Source organism: Manis javanica, chromosome 8 (assembly GCF_040802235.1).
Source record: "Manis javanica isolate MJ-LG chromosome 8, MJ_LKY, whole genome shotgun sequence".
Classification (NCBI taxonomy): domain Eukaryota; kingdom Metazoa; phylum Chordata; class Mammalia; order Pholidota; family Manidae; genus Manis; species Manis javanica.
Window position 1 is genome coordinate 115,302,369 of NC_133163.1, and position 16,142 is coordinate 115,318,510.

Sequence of the window (16,142 nt, forward strand, 5' to 3'; positions counted from 1 at the left end):
CCAAGCAGGGAAAAACCCCATGGGGTTTCCTTCTGACCCTCTGTGCCATGGATCTCTGCAGCTTCCCAGGCAGCCTCGTTCCCTGGGGTGGGTGGGGAAGGCAAGAACTGACAGCCAGGGAGGAGGAAAGTGGTGTTACATAAGTTTTTAAAAAAGGGAGGTTTGCTTGCCATGTGAATAGAAATCAGATACAAGGACAGTTACAGAGGCAGTGCAGTAGCTCCTGAGCAGCAGCTGCAGCCTGGAGAGGAATGTCTGAGCCAGCAGAGGAGGGCACCCGGGCCTGGGGAGGGGCTGCTCCTGTCGGGGAGCAGGGGTGTCTGGTGCTGTGAACTTGTCATTCATTTTGTTCCTGTAACATGTGTGCTGTTTACACGCCCACACTTCGTTAGATTCTAGGCCTAATTAGATTCTTAGGACCTGCTCTCCATTTGGTGAGGTTGCAAGAACTGTGATTATCATCCGCAGTTTCCTGATGGGCAGGCCAGACCAGAGCAGCAGAGTGAGAGTGACGTGCTCAAGGCCGCTTGTGGGGCAGGTGGCAGGGTGAGGATTGAATGCAGGTCTCCTGTCTCTTTAGCCAGTTCTGCTCTTTTGCTCTAAAGGTTTGACAGCTCTTGGGAACATTTGGAAGATGAGGGCTTGGTGGCCCAAGCCCAGGGCTGAAAGGCAGTGGCATTTGGTGGGAAGTGTGAGGAGAGGCTCACGTCAGAGAGACCCCCATGTGCTTGCCCCGCCAGGCCCTGCAAGCACCATCACTCGCCCCACTCCTCTGTTCTGTCTTGTTACTCAGCATCACCATCCCCACACTGAATGCTGACCTCCAGGGGTCAGGCATCTGTCTTCTGAGAAGGACCACAGCACTGTGGAGATGAGGACTTGTGGCTCCTTGGAAGTGTCTGTAGGAGCCTGTCCTCGTACTAGGCTTGAGAAAGAAACAGAAGAAAAGTTAGTCCCTGTTCTCCTCAAGTTTGTAATCTCCCCACGTGTTTGAAAGGATTCCCCAGGAGGCCGCATGACATTCCCTCGACTTGTGCGGGTCTTGGCTCAGGCATCATCACTGCACAGAGGCCCCCCCTCATCACCTGTCACTGCAGCGCCCCCCCATTGTCTGTGCTCTGCTTGGTTTTATTTCTGTTTTCTTCGTGGCACTTAAGACCACCTGACATTACACATTGGTTTGTTTTTGTCTGTCTCGTCATACAAAAATGTAAGCTTCGTGTTGGTGGGAGCTTAATCAGTTTGCTTGTCCTTCTCTCCCTGTTGCCTGCATGGCGCCTGGCATGTAGTAAGTGCTCAGCGAATGTTAGGTGGATGAGTGAAACAGTTGAGTAAAGTGGCACAGTGGTGGGGAGGGGACAGGGCTAGGCATCAGGAGGTCTGAGTTCTGAGTCCGGCTTTACCCAGTTTTTGCCATGTGACCGCAGAGAAGTTTGGGCCTTAGACTTTTCTTGTCCACTATGAAGGGGAGGGAGGAGCCATATTGTCTAGGAGGCTACTTCACATGCTTATGTTCTGGAGGTCTGTATGTACGAGATACGGGTGTGTGGGGGGTGTGGGTTGCCAAGGGGTTTGGAAAGGTCTCAAGTCCTGTAACCGGACGAAAGATTAGAAAGACCACACCAGTGGCTCTGAGGGCATGCCTTTGCACACAGTGAGTTCACATCCATTGATTCACAAGCGTTTGGAGCGGCTTGTGTGTGTCAGGTATCATCCTGGCTCTGCAGTTTCAGTGGTAAGGCTGACAGCTCCCTGCCCAGCAGAGCTGATGGTGGGTAGAGGGAATCTAGAGCTGGCTGGGGGGCTGTGGTTGTGGTTCCCACCCCACCCAGGGGGTGTATGGTGAGCCCTTCCCCTGGGAGGAGGTGGGCAGGGGAAGGACTGGGATAGGAGAGAGTGATTGTTTTTTTTTTTCAGTTTCCTCTTGGAAAGATACTTAAATAGATCCATTAGAATCTGTTTAAGAATAAATGAATGCATTCATATGAAAATATTGAATGGAAAAATAATAGTAGTAGTGGTTTTGGTAGGTTGGAATTCTGGGGATTTGGTTTTTTTCCCTCTAATTCTTGAGAAATTCTTTACAGTGTCTATATTACTTCTGCCAAAGATTCTCTGCCACAGTGTATGATTTTGCCCCTGGATATGGTCTGCTCTTGTGTGGTTCTCATTGTTTGCTGATGTCTGCCCACAAAACCCTGGCCTGGGGACTTTTACCAAGTCCCAGCCTCAGTTTTCCCATCTGTAAATGAGAATATTTGTACTCTGCCCACATTACAGAGCAGTTTGAATCAGAGGAGACAGCAGGAGAAAAACCTTTGCAAAGGGAAAGGCCAGGGGATTAGTAGCTGGGACAGGACGTGGAGAGGGTCTGAGTGAAGGGAAGGGGGATGGGCTGCTGGGGGCACTGCCTGGACTCTGAGGACCAGCTTTCAGGCCTCTCTAGTTCTCTGGCCCCAGGCAGCAAGGGACTGTTTCTTGACTAAGGTCGGTATAGCTGTGAAGGCCCTTAGGGAAATGACTGCAGTGAAAGAGATCATAAGTCAGCTCCCAACCCCAGCGGCACATATTCCTAACACTCACATGCTCTGGGCTTGGTCCCGAGGTCAGGAACAGGAATGCATGCCTCCGTCCCATTCCCCTTGTCTTTGGTCTGTAGCTTCAGCGAGCAAACAGGACTTGTGTTTTTCTTCCCTTATGATTCAACTATAGATATTGTGTCCTGCCAGTCAAGGTGGTTGCAGCAACAAACTTTTTTTTTACTAAGGTATCATTGATACAATCTTATGAAGGTTTCACATGAGCAACATTGTGGTTTCAACATTCACCCATATTATCAAGTCCCCCCACAAACACCCCATTGCAGTCACTGTCCCTCAGGGTACTAAGGTGCGATAGCATCACCACTTGTGTTCTCTGTTCTGTACTGCCTCCCCCGTGACCTACCTATATTATGTGTGCTGATTATAGTGCCCTTTAGTCCCCTTCTCCCTCCCTCCCCACACATCCTCCCCACCCCTTTCGCCAACCCCTCCCCTTTGGTGACGGCTAGTCCTGAAGCAGCAGAGTTTAAATCTTGATTATGCAAGATAATTGACTTTCCTGTGGGTCATCTGGCCAAGACTGAATTCTCAAAGAGTGGAAATCCACTGACTTCAGTCCTGCTTCTACAGCAGCTTGTCCTTTCCTCTCCTTGCAGTCCTTTCTAGAACCCTGAACAAGGGGGCGTAAGGGGTCCGGGTGTGCAGCCCAGGGCTGGCGCTGTGATGGGGGCAGGGGTAGGTCCTGGGACTCATGGTCAGGGCTGTATCTGTAGAGTGACCAACCTCCACCTACCCCCCCAGCCTACGTGTGCCAATCCCCACTTTTCTCTGTTCTCTCTCCGGCAGATGTCAAGCCTTCCAACATCCTAGTGAACTCCCGTGGGGAGATCAAGCTCTGTGACTTTGGGGTCAGCGGGCAGCTCATCGACTCCATGGCCAACTCTTTCGTGGGCACAAGGTCCTACATGTCGGTATGAATAGCAGATACTGTTTCTTGAGCTTCTTGACTGGTCAGGAGGAGGAGCCGAGGGGGTGCCTTCCCTGGTGGAGCCAGAACCTTGTGCTGGGGGATGCCTGCCTCTTTGGTTGGATTGGGCAGCCGCTGTAGGCCTCCCTTTATGGAAGGTCATGCCCACATCCTCATTCCTTCTTGCCTGCTCCCTACCCTCACTGCCACTCTAGCCCCTGTCAACATCACTCACCGGGTCCTGACCCGCATCTCTCTCTTCCCCTTCCCCCAGTGACCCACAGTTTCAAGAAACATGAAATCCATTCAGCTTCCCTAAATGTCTAAAAACTGAGCAAACATCCTGGGCCCCCCAGCTGCCAACTCAGGGCCACTCATCTGCTAAGTTCAAAATCAGCAGGCCACGGACCGATAATAAGGCCCTGGGACTTACAGGGTTTAGTGGTTTGGATTTTTGTGGTTATGTGGTCAGTTCCAAAATGGTAGTGTTGGGGTTAGTGAAAAATCCTATGGGAGAAATGAATTTGTTGTCTGAATAAATATACAATGCTCAGAATAAAAAGTTTTTGTAGGGTTCTTGAAGTACATATTTCAGTTAATGCTCAATAAAAATAATGCTTTGTATATACTACTACATACTTTAATCTCTCTTTGACTCTTCCCACCAGTAACAACTCACATTTGCATAGCATTTTGCAACATTTAACATACATTTTCATTTTATTGGACCTTCTCAATAACCCTAGTAATAAGTAGCATAGGTATTTTGTTAGGTTGTTACCAGCTCCATTTTATAGATGAGGAAACTGAGGCTCAGGATCATGTAGCTTGAGTTGGGCTTGAACCCAGGTCTCCTGGCCTCAGATCCTTTGCCTTTTCTACCATTCCATGTTCTCCAAGGATGGTCAGTGGGTCAGTGACAGAGCTGATCATAGAACCTCACTTTCCTCTCAAGGCCAGTATCCTTTCTACCCACTGGATACTTCATTCCTGACCCATGTTCCAAAAGCTTCGTTTTCAGACTCAGGTAACAAGATGAGCCTGTCATGCTGGACTTTGGACAAGCTGCCCTGCAAATGCAAGGCAGTGACCAGGCTGGGCAAAGCTGGAACCCCAGCTAAAGGGGCATCCGGGGTTGGACACTGTTAGTTCAGGGGAGACAGAGCAGTGAGGAGGGGTCAGAGCATGGAGCCAGCTAGAATTTGGTAAACATGGTATTTGGGGACAGGTGAGAAGGCAAATGGAAGTTAGTAGAGATCTTGAAACAGAATGAGAGCTCTTGAGAGGGAAGAGCAGAAGAAGATCAAGTGCTTCAGCCGACCCAGGGTCAGGGGCGAGCAGGGCAGCCCACTCTCCTGCACTGCGAGTGAGGCCTCCCCCTGGGCGTCCGTGGGGACTTGCTCACCCCTCTTCTGCATGGGCTCAGATCAGCTCACAGGTGGTCATGACTGTGTCCGTCTTTCCTATAGCCAGAAAGACTCCAGGGGACTCACTACTCGGTGCAGTCAGACATCTGGAGCATGGGGCTCTCTCTGGTTGAGATGGCGGTTGGGAGGTATCCCATTCCTCCTCCAGATGCCAAGGAGCTGGAGCTCATGTTTGGGTGCCAGGTGGAAGGAGATGCGGCTGAGACACCACCCAGGCCAAGGACCCCTGGAAGGCCCCTCAGCTGTGAGTGGCCTGCTTTGGCCCCATCTTGGACTGTGGAGGGGAGGGTGGTCCTCACTGCTGGGGGTTTCTAGAGGGATTCTCTGTACTCTGTCAAGACTTGGTTTCCCGGGTTGGGAGGAAGAGCAGGGATCTCTGGTGGGGTGCTGGAAATTATTACCAATAACTTCCTTCCCTTTGTTGACTGCCTACTGTTCCCAGCACTGCACTTTATAAGCATTATCTAATTTTTAAAAATCATGGCCTTTTCTTTTTTTTAAGGTAGTTTCTTATTGAGGTAAAATTCATGTAACAAAGACTGCACATATCAAAGTGTACAATTCAGTGGTTTTTAGTGTATTCCTCCATGTTGTGTAGCCATCACTATGTAATTCCAGAACATTCCTATCACCTCAAAAAGAAACTCCACCTCCATTAGCAGTCATTCCGAACTCCCCCAACCCCTGCCTCCTGCTCAACTTTGTCTCCATGGATTTGCCTGTTATGATCTAATTTTAATAGCAGTTGTGTGTGGGCACTCTTATAATCTCCATTTCAGATATGAGGAAACTGAGGCACACAGAGCTTGACTAGCCAAGGCCACATATACTTGTAAGTGGCCAAGTGTGACTTCTAGGTGGGGAGTGCTGTGCGGCATGAATACTGTGAGGGAAACCAGGTGCTTGGGAGATCCTGGCCCAGCCATCATTACTGTGTGGTTCATGCCGGCGTGTTCCTGTCTGACCCGGGAGCCCTGGTCTCTACCTCCACTAGGTCCACACTGGGGAGGCATCTTTGAAGGGAGAGACGGATGGGGCAGAGATAGCTGATGGTGGGTCACTGGACAGGCTGGTGGCAGTGGCCTCTGAGGCAGGCCTGGGACTTTGGGGCATAAAAAGAAGAAACCTAAGCTCAAGGAGAATTAAAATTGAGTCCTTTAGTTATTATCTTATTTGCTCTTCTCAGTATAGGGAAGAGCAGACAAAATTATCTGTCTCTACTTTATAAAGCTTAAAACTGGGCTCAGCAATCAACTTATTTGCCCAAGATCACAAACCTCAGCTGTGGCGGAGCCCAGACTCCTACTGTGGCGAGCCTTTCGCTCTGGCCTTTGCTGGTCCCCTGTGCAGGCCTTACCTGTGGCTCAGCTGTCCAGCACCCTGTTCCGGTCCCCAGGATCCATGCCTGACCCCTAGTCTCTTACTGGCAAATAACCTCCTGTTTTTCTGAGAATTGTTTTCTTTTTTCTTTTTATTCAATCTGTAGCTTATGGAATGGACAGCCGACCTCCCATGGCAATTTTTGAGTTGTTGGATTATATAGTCAATGAAGTAAGTATTGCATGGCTTCTTTAACCTTAGGATTTATTTACTCAAGAAAAAAGACATGAATTTGACTGGGAAACCTACAACATGGGCTTCGTGGGCCCAGGATTCACGTGCCCTGGTTTGTGCGTCATGCTCTTGGAACTGAGTGGTCAGTGTAGAGGCTGTAGGAGTCCCTTCCCTAGGAACACCTTCACGTAGGAGCCCCTCCTCCTCAGATTCAGGGGCCTCCACCGTGCTCATTCCTATTCCTTTGTTCATCAAGCTTTTCTTGTGCACTTACTGTGCTCAGCACTGTGGGATGGTGGCAGGAGTGAGGTGGGAAGCCAGAGATGGAAAAACAAAAGACCTTGTCCTGAAGACTGTTAGATTGTAAAGGGGAGGCAAGGCAAATGCATATATAACTGCAATATAGGAGTTTCTCTTTTAAGTGCCATTAAAAAGCAATGAGTATAAGAAATGACACTGTGGAAACAGATATGGAAAATATTCACTGTAAATGTTATGAAAAAGATTATAAAATAGTATGCATAGTATGATCCACTCTTTAAAAAAATCTATGCATGTATGTGCATATAAAGTCTGGAAAGTAGTATGATGCACTGGTTATCTGAATGACGGAGTACAGCTGATTAAAGGTTTCTTCTTGGTTATCGTAATTGGCTGACTTTAATACGAAAAACATACATTGTCTGCATAATGTGTATCCCGGTATGTTTAAAAGAAAAAAGAGTCAAGGAGAAGACTGATAAGCAATTCTCAAACTTAGGTTTTCAGGGAGCAGGAAGCTATGGACTTAGCACCAAGGTTTCTCAGAGGAGGGTCGGGCAGGGCTGGAGGAGCTGCGGGCCAAGACGAGTTCAGCACCCTCGGCCGCCTTGTTCACCTGCTGTTCTGATAGCATCAGGGGAAGGAGGGCTGGGCTGGCTCTTTTGGTAGTGTCAGTGTTTAGTATGTAGTCTCAACTCACCTGTTGGTTTGGGCTGCACATCAGAGCAGTGACGTCCCACGGTATCTGGGGATCAGCTCACAAAGAAGCTGTGCACAGCTCCAGTGCAGGTCATGTGAGGGTGGGTCGTGTTTCTTTTGAGCTGCACGGAGCACATGCGCCGGGTGGTCCAGGGCCTTGTCCTGTACAGCCCTGCATGGTCCCCACCGGGCACCCTGGGGAAATGAGCTATTGCCAGTGTTCTTGCTCTGCTGTCTGCAGACAGTCTTGATCCTGGAGAGAGTGTACAGGTAACATGCTTCCAGACACAGCTCTCTGCTAGTTAATGTTTTATTAACCTTCTCTGTTCCTTCAGGGCACAGAAAAGGGATATAAATCTTATTACTATTTAGCTAGTTAGTGTTCTCTGACTTCCATAGGTGCCATCCAGGCTGGCCTATGCTGGTGGTGGTTTGCATATCCCCGTTGTTCCTAGGATTTGCTGGGCGTTTCCATGCCACACTCCAAGGTCTGCAGTTCTGGTGTCAGAGCTGGAACGAGTCCCAGAGATCATTAGGTCCTTCCCATTTCACAGAAGGGTAAACTGAGGCTCAGAGAGGAACAGTAATTTGTTTAGCCACCACCAGAGAAGTGAGTGGTAAAACAGACTTGGCCCCAGTTTTAACTGGTTTATGAGGCCAGTGGTTCCATCAGGGTGACCCGGCAGGCGGCCGCTGGCCTCCCACCCCTTCTTGCCTTGACAGGATGAGGGCAGCACTGCCCAGAGGTGGGGGTTGGGAGGGGACCTACGAGATGGCTGGAGCAGCAAGCCAGGCATCTCTTACATCCCAATGTGTATTTGCAGCCTCCTCCAAAACTGCCCAGCGGAGTATTCAGTCTGGAATTTCAAGATTTTGTTAATAAGTGGTAAGTTGGCTTCTTGTTCTCTGGAAGGGTACCCTGGTTTTGTCAGGTTCCCCATCCCATCGTGGGGAGCATGGCTCTTTCCCTTCTCCCAGAGCGAGAGTACCGTGACCTGACTGACGACAACAGCGGGTAACAGAGCTGCCGCTTTCGGCACTTGCTCTTCAGGGATTGGTGTATTGCCTTCTGACTTTAGTTTAGTTCAGCAAGCATTTTTTAACCTACTGTGGGCAGGACATTATGCTAAGAACCTTAAGGGAATAAGGCTCAGGCACTCCTCCAAGCCTGTAGGGTGTGGGGAGGACAGGCATGCAAACTTTATTTGAATTAGAACCAGCACCAGGCAATAGTTCTCACATTATCTTTATTCCTTTAAGCTTAATAAAAAACCCTGCAGAGAGAGCAGATCTAAAGCAGCTCATGGTAAGTCCATTTATTTGCAATTCCTACACTACCCGTCTGTTCATCTCTCTTCTGTCAGTTGATCCATCTAGGACTTCCTGAGTCCATTCCCCGCTCGGCCTTGACCACTGCAGTGCAGCTGACCCTGGGACTGCAGGATACAAAATATAAGTCTCTTCTCTCCTCCCATCCGTTTAGAGGAAAAGCTGGGGTGACCCTGACCCTGCAGCCTGAGGGTGTCCAGGGAAAGAATGGGCGAGCCTACCCCTTTGTGGAGGCAGGGCCTTTCTAGTATAGGAGACTCACCTTCCACTCACCAAGCTGCTCACCACCTGCCGCCTCTTGTTTGGTGGCAGTGCTAGGGGAGGAGCAAGGAAGTAATGCTGTAAATAACTGAACTTACACGCCTCGTGGAGCCTGTACAGAGCAACGCACACCTTCAAGCCCATCAGTTCCTTTGTTCCGACACCCGCGAGGCACCCAAGGCAGGGCTGCTCTCCCGGTTTGTGGTGCGAGGGCTCAGGGAGGTGAGCGGATGCCCAAGGCCTCACTGCAGGTGAAGCCAGCAGAGTGGGGCTCTCGGCCTGCAGCTGGCCCTGCTTCCCTGGGCCCCGCTGTGGCACAAGCTCCAGATGCAGGGCTCTTGAATCTTCCTTCTTGGTGGTTTTTAAACACTTCCTCTGTTTCTTCCCATGCAGGTTCATGCTTTTATCAAGAGATCTGATGCTGAGGAAGTGGATTTTGCAGGCTGGCTCTGCTCCACCATTGGCCTTAACCAGCCCAGCACACCAACCCACGCAGCTGGCGTCTAAGCACCTGGGAGGCAGTAAACAGCAAGTCCCCTGCCCAGTGGTGTGCCATGTAGCCTTCAGGCCTCTTTCCCATGCCTGCCTCTGCTCAGACGTGTATTTCACCTGTGACAAAGGATGAAGAACACAGCATGTGCCAAAATTCTACTCATGTCATTTTTAATATTATTGTCTTTATTCTTATTACTACTGTTACTCCCCTAAGTGGATTGGCTTTGTGCTTGGGGCTATTTTTATGTATGTCTATGATCAAAACACACAGTGTTGAATTACAGTGAAACTTCGGTGACTGTGGGTAGTCATTCTTAAATGAAAATCGCACTGCTCTTCCCTCACCCTGGCTGGCTGGCTGCCTGCACTCGGACACTTGGTGGTACTTCATTCTCGCGGGGCGCACTTCTTTCTATTCAAGTAGGAGGGAGCCTCGTAAGATCCTTTACAGGCAGTGCATGTGAAGCATGCTTTGCTGCTATGAAAGCGAGCATCAGAACGTGTGTATCATGTTGTTTTATTAATATATTTTTGCTTTTGGTGTTGAATTCAGCAATTTCCATCAAAATCTAGCCAGAGCCTCTACTACCAAAATAGCTGGGGCCTCACCAGTCTGTCTGCTGTGGTGATCTCTAGACTTCTGGTTGTATTTCTCTATTTATTTTTAAATATATACCATGTGGGATATTTAGTGGTACACGTCTCTCATTAAGTTTGGATTTAAGTGTTTCTAAAATGGTGGAATCATTTTGAATGTTAAAAATGGGTCAAGGCATTAAAATGGAGGAGATTTCTCTTTCCCCAAATTCAAGTACCAATGCTATTGTAAACAACAGTGTGTATAGTGCCTAAAAATTGTATGAAAATCCTTTCAACCATTTTAATCCAGATGTTTAACAAATCTAAACTCTTATTCTAATAAATATATTATCAAGTTAAAAGGATGAAAGACATTTCAACTTTTGTGGTAGGATCTTCAATGGTTCTAAGTACACAAGAAAGCAAATGATTTAGCCACGCAGTTTCATGAGGGGAAAGATAAAGACAGAAAGGAGGCTGAAAGGTGGAAATACCACACCGAGGACAAGTTCACTGCTTTGGTCTCGGATTTCCTGCAATTCCAGTCTTTGGATTTTGTCTCACTCTTTTCACCAAATACCCCTACCTGCAACTCTTCAACCACCTTTCCTACGGACCTGTGAATAAGTCCCACCCATTCCTTCCCTCTCCCCATGCAAGGGACAAGCAGTGGGCAGCGGTGGGTGTGGTGGTATGCCCACAGCGCTTGGCTCGCGGTGGCACCTCCACCCGGAACAGCCTCCTGCTGCTCTGCTCCACGGAACAAGTTTCCTGTTTCACCTTCCTGGAGAGGAGCAATGTGCCTGGCACTGGCTTTGTCATGCCTGTGAGGTGGCAGTGAAGTCCCCGAAAACAAAGCCATGTCCCAACTTGCCACTGGTGCCTGCTCTTTCTTTGAAAAGTGACTGTTGGCACTTGAGGTACATTTAAGGCTATATGGTCAGCACCTCTTCCCTCATTTCCTTCTTCAAGGGGCAGGATATAGAAACCAAAATAAAAACATATTTAAAAATGAACAGCTTATTTCATTTTCAAATTAAAAACAACTTGGGTGACTCCCCTGAGCAGGTAGTTCTGCTACAGATCTACCAGAGCTTGGAGCCCAGCCAGGATTTAAAAAACTAGTTAGTGTTGTACATAACACTACATAATGAGCTAGTCTATCATTTTTGTCTTGATGTGAGACTAACATTTGTTCAAGGTCAGTAGTAATCGTCTTCAGTTTTTGCATACAAACATTCAGACCCCCACTCTCCTCACACCCTGTGTCTTTCGCTAATAGAGGACAATGCCACCACTATTGAGAGTATCTCATTACAATGTGCAAATTGCATCTCAGGAGGAAGGAATAATGTAACCTGGAGTCTAAAACCTGGATCTGAATGCTTTCATGCTCAGGGTCTTCTGAAGGGGGCTTTATATTCCCTGTTCACATCCAAACGTGTTGCTTTTTGAGCCAAAAGATTTTTACCAAGAATGATCTTGTTCTCAAGAATGATGTTCCCTGTACCAGTCTTGCTGTGTTTGGAGTTCCTAATGCCAAATTCCTTCCTCAAACTTCCTCTTACTGAGACACCAGTAGTTGGATTTTTTAATGATAACTCACAGCAACCTGGGCAATTGCTAAAGCAAATATAAACTCCCTCATTTTACAGATGGGAAAGTGAGAGCTGGAAAGAGGCAGGAAGGCCTCTTACCACTTAGCAGTAGATCTAGAATTCACAGCCAGCTCTTCTAGCTCTCAAAAACCCATACTCATATTTTAAATTAACTCCCAAATGTAATTTTAATTTTGATGCTTTTTGTTGCAAAACTATTTTCATACTGTTTTCCAAGAAACATGTTCATTTAAGTTTCCACCTATTTCCTGTGAAAGTAGCTCAAAATGACTTTAATGAAATGCTGATTAACAAATAAATCTATGTTCTCTTCTGAAACAGTTACATAAGGAGTTCTTGAGGGGGTTCTTTATGTTTTTGGTTGGCCTCTTGCCTGGCAGAGCAAATTACTTTCATAAAATTAAGAAACTACGTAACTGTGTATCAGGTGGAAAAGAACTGTCATCTCTATTAAAAAAAAATCCAGTCTCCCAAGTATAGTGACTCCTCCTTTAATGGCACATTTCGTTAAGTCCAGGAAGGTGTTTTAAACCATCCTGCTGTCCTATTTGACCCAGAGGAGGAATGGATATATTTTCCCTGCTATCTGGAAACCAGCAAGTGCATGATGGCTATTTATCTGTAATTTATTTCTAAGCACATTTTACCATAGTGATGTCTCAAGCTAGATGTGATGACAGCCACACAAAGCAGTCTATATAGTAGGCAGTGTGCTGTGATGTCGCCGAGAAGTGGCAACAGCTCATTTTCTTGAAGTTCTCGACCCTCTGTGCACACTTCCTTAACATCTTTGATGGTGGCCTTGCTTTACTCGGAAGGGTTCAATGGCTTGCCAACAGCCTTTACTTGGTTTTCTGAAAAGAGACACTGTTGATTAGAAAGACTGGCTTATAATTAAACTCTGCCCTTTTTGCAAATGCCAGACATCTCAATAGCATTTCAGAGGAAATTTTTGTTTCGAACACAATTATTGAATCTGCCCAGAACACAGACACAGCACCGCTCATACTACTCAACGCTGAGACACTGCATCTTTGCTCTTCTGTAGGACACTATTTTTGTAAAAGCAGTATGAAATCTGAGTCATCGATGGAAACATTTTCAGCACTAAACATCCTCCTAAAGTTCTTGCTCTTTTTTAAATCAGGCCATAGGGCCCACGGCAAGAAAAACTCTCGACAGAAAGTTCCCAAGACTTAGAAATTTAATTCGTGTAACTAACCCTGGCTCTCTTCCTTCTTCAGGAATCTGATTCTTCCTCCTCCTCCTCCTCCTCCTCTGACACACAGCTTCTTGTGGTCAACTCCAGTGCAGTTTGGTTGATGGATGCTTCATTGTCTACATGCACCAACATCTGCTTTAGCAAAGTACATTATGGATTAGTAGGAGAGACATTAGCCTCAAAACAGCAAATTCTTCAAAAATGTTTTAAAATCAAATCTCAATTGCATATTCATCTCCAATATTTATCACCAAAAGGTACGGCCACTTTCATATTTCTCTAAATTCTACCCTGCCAAAATGGGATAGTAAACGCCCTAGATTTGATACAAAGTTACCTGATTTACGGACATGGTTCTTACATAACAGTTATGCTGGCTTAGATGTGCTTTCAAGTGGTTTTAAATAGCTTAACACATATGGGAGAAGTACTGCTCAACTACAGTATGTTTAGAAAGAGGACAATTTTACTGATGTACCTGAAAGCATCTGGTAAGAGGAGGAAATGATGAGGACTAGACCTCATTTTTTAGCATGTTTTGTAGCTGAAGTTACACTCTATTTTCGAATTCCAAGCTCACCTATTCACAGAGCAGGGTAAGTTTTGATGTTTTCCTGCAAAGATCTCCACACTCTCCCTGGTTCACTGGAGTAACTAGAGAGATGGAAGACTAGGACAGCGGAAGCAATACAACAGTACCTAATCAAGAATGTATCATCAGCTGGTAGAAAGGTGGGCTGTTCCCTGTTTAAAAACAGTAGTAGTAGTACGGACAAAGAACATTCTTATCAGTACTTCCCACAGTCCTTTGGGCTCGATGTGATTCACAACAATTCTTGACCTCCACACAGCATGAGCAAAAGGAACTTTGCACTCCCTCCTTAACCACACAATTAAGCTTACATCATGTGACTGTTCAGGGAGCGGCTGAGAAGATTGCATCTCATCTCCTCTTCTAGAACTAATCATTGATTGGAGGGCCAATTCTTCAACCTAGAAAAGAAGAGTTGAGGACATTTTCCAAGTATTTCACTGGGTTACCGATGGGAGTAACACTTACTGAGCATACTGTAAAAAGTCTTTTGTCAGCATGAGAGGAAGTGAAAACAGTGTAATCTGTTTCCTGGAGCATAAAGGAATCTAGGCTTTGGAAGTCATCAACACACACACATTAGGTACTTGTACAGGACATAAGTGTAGGCCATTAGGACTATCCTGAGGGTAAGTGTCTTATTTTGATACATCACAGTTATACAAGGCTCTTCAGTTTACACAGGGCTGCCATAACCCTCATCTTACTTGGACTTAGAGATCCTGGAAAAGGGTGCTGAGTAGCACTTGTCAGACTCCTTTCACTAGGGCTAAAGGGGGCGAATTATGTACAGGTCTTGGAGATGCCCCTGGTGGGCCTAGATCTCAACTCCCGTCAAAGCCGTGTCAGTAAACAGCTCCAGAAAGAAAAGCGAACGTGAAGTCCACTTTGCGACTTGTCTCCTCAGGACCTCTCTGCCTTCGCAGAATGGGAGGATTTGTGGGCCTCTTCTAAAGCTGTTGCAAGCACCAATACAAGCTAGTAAAAAGTGGATGACAAATGCCGGAGGAGCTTGGAAACGATCGGTGGGCTGGGAAGGTCCTGGGCGAGCCTTCGGGAAATCGCTCTTTCGCAACGTGAGGCGTGTGTGGGCCCCCCGCATACACTGGGCTGCGGGAGTGTATTCACCAAGCGTACAGCTGCTGGGCCTCAGCCCAGATGTGCAGGATCAAGATGCCGAGAGGGGCGGGCCCCTAATCTCAAACAAGCTCCCGCTGTGGTTGTAAACCACCAGGTCAGTGCCAGCACGGCCGGGAGAGGAAGGGATACCCTGCAGCAGGTGGGCGCCGCAGACGCCTGGGGTTCGGGTAGAGGCAGGCGGCCCGGGCTAGGGGGAGCGGCGGGGTGGAGGGGCGTGGGGGGATGGCGGGGTCACCTTGAGCCTGTTCAGCTGGTCATGTAGTGCGGCCTTCAACCGGAGCAGCGTCTCCTCCTCCTTGCGCAGCTCCTGAAGCCGGCTCAGCATCACGCTTCCTCGCACCCGCCGCTCTCAGCGCGGCGAGTGGGCTCGGCGCTCGGTAATGACGGCACGGCCTCCATATTCCCGGAAACGGAAGGGAGGCCCGGGCGGGGCTGGCACGTGGGGCGAGGCTCTTCCCGCCCGCGGCCGCGAGCGTGCTGGCGTTCCGCAGCGGACGACCTCTGCCAGGACGCAAAGCCCTAGCTCTTAATAGCGGTCAGGATTCTTAAGGCACATAGCGTTGGAGCCATAGAGCCTGGAGATAAAAACGGCCATAGTTTCAAATACAATTAAAGTGCTCGCTGCATCGCACCGCCAACGTGGTGTTGCAGCAAGTGGCTAAAATCACCGGTATCTAGCACACCGGGACAAGAACCCAACTGTACTTTTTTGCAGACAAGGATTCCCGGTCACGAGAGGTATTTCCCAGGCCTTCGCCAAATCCAGAGCATTGATGGTTAAGTGCTGCTGTCAATTTGGACTGGGAGATGGATGCCTGTATTCCAAAGGAACCGACATCTCAACCTGCAAAAGGATTTATCATCCTGGTCGTACCATATTAAGACTGCCAATGGGTATGGTGCAAAACGACCCAGACATGACACAAAACTAGGGAAGGATAAGCCAACTCATAAGGTCTTTTTTTAAAGACATGCAATGGCAGATTAAGAAAAGCCTCATAAGAAACATCTTTTGGGTGCATTTCTCTACACCACTCTCGGACTATACATATTCATCCCCTAGAACTGTAAAATAACCGAAGTGGTTCTGAAAAATGCTGCTGGCACCTTCATACCAACAAAAGATTAGAGTGGGTGACCAAGTATTTCCTTGGGATTCTATCCTGGAAGGTTGCTCCAAGAGCACTTCAAGTGACTATCAACTTCTTACTGCCTTCACCCAAAGTATGTTGATTCTGCCCTCTTGTGGTTACTGAAAATGTCTAATCACAGAATTTTTCCCATTTTTCAAGTCCCCCACCACCAGAGGGAGGCTAAATAATTAAGCTTCTGTATGTTTGAGGCAAGTGTTTTAACCATCCGTTTAAGACACTGCAATCTGCAAACAACTTTTTATCAGGATTCATGGAGCATCAGTTTTTTCACTCAAAGTGTGTATGCAGAACAAAGCGTCA

At 47.6% G+C, this 16,142-nt stretch overlaps 2 protein-coding genes across 5 annotated transcripts in view; one reads left to right on the forward strand and one right to left on the reverse strand.

The window, feature by feature from the left end:
* MAP2K1 (mitogen-activated protein kinase kinase 1) overlaps positions 1–11,131 on the forward strand; it is a 75,658-nt gene extending 64,527 nt beyond the window's left edge. For both annotated transcript variants that reach the window (XM_073212038.1, XM_073212039.1), the window contains exons 6-11: positions 3,390–3,514; positions 4,980–5,181; positions 6,424–6,488; positions 8,276–8,337; positions 8,712–8,757; positions 9,435–11,131. In XM_073212038.1, coding sequence (XP_073068139.1) covers positions 3,390–3,514; positions 4,980–5,181; positions 6,424–6,488; positions 8,276–8,337; positions 8,712–8,757; positions 9,435–9,548 — 614 coding nt within the window. In that variant the 3' untranslated portion in view covers positions 9,549–11,131. The remainder of the gene's footprint in view (positions 1–3,389; positions 3,515–4,979; positions 5,182–6,423; positions 6,489–8,275; positions 8,338–8,711; positions 8,758–9,434) is intronic.
* On the reverse strand, positions 8,682–15,112 carry SNAPC5 (small nuclear RNA activating complex polypeptide 5). 3 transcript variants are annotated; one of them, XR_005059020.2, is made up of 5 exons: positions 14,924–15,111; positions 13,860–13,949; positions 12,957–13,088; positions 12,382–12,588; positions 8,682–9,650 (listed from the first exon to the last, which is right to left on the reverse strand). XR_005059020.2 is itself a non-coding variant. In XM_037010035.2 (4 exons), exons 1-3 carry the CDS (start codon positions 15,011–15,013, stop codon positions 12,975–12,977), a joined length of 294 nt encoding a protein of 97 aa, XP_036865930.2. In that variant the 5' UTR covers positions 15,014–15,112; the 3' UTR covers positions 8,682–9,650; positions 12,957–12,974. The 3 variants fall into 3 exon arrangements, 2 of the variants coding, with proteins under 2 accessions (XP_036865930.2, XP_073068141.1); XM_037010035.2 differs by lacking the exon at positions 12,382–12,588 and having other exon boundaries at positions 14,924–15,112; XM_073212040.1 differs by lacking the exon at positions 8,682–9,650 and having other exon boundaries at positions 12,343–12,588.
* Between the last annotated feature and the right edge of the window lie 1,030 nt (positions 15,113–16,142).

What these genes read in the sequence shown, in the direction of transcription:
- SNAPC5 (XM_037010035.2), bottom strand. Translation starts at nt 15,013, where the DNA reads ATGCTGAGCCGGCTTCAGGAGCTGCGCAAGGAGGAGGAGACGCTGCTC. An exon ending in ACCAGCTGAACAGGCTCAAG is followed by an intron (nt 13,950 to 14,923) that starts GTGACCCCGCCA and finishes CTTCTTTTCTAG; the next exon opens with GTTGAAGAATTGGCCCTCCA. An exon ending in TCCCTGAACAGTCACATGAT is followed by an intron (nt 13,089 to 13,859) that starts GTAAGCTTAATT and finishes TTGCTAAAGCAG; the next exon opens with ATGTTGGTGCATGTAGACAA.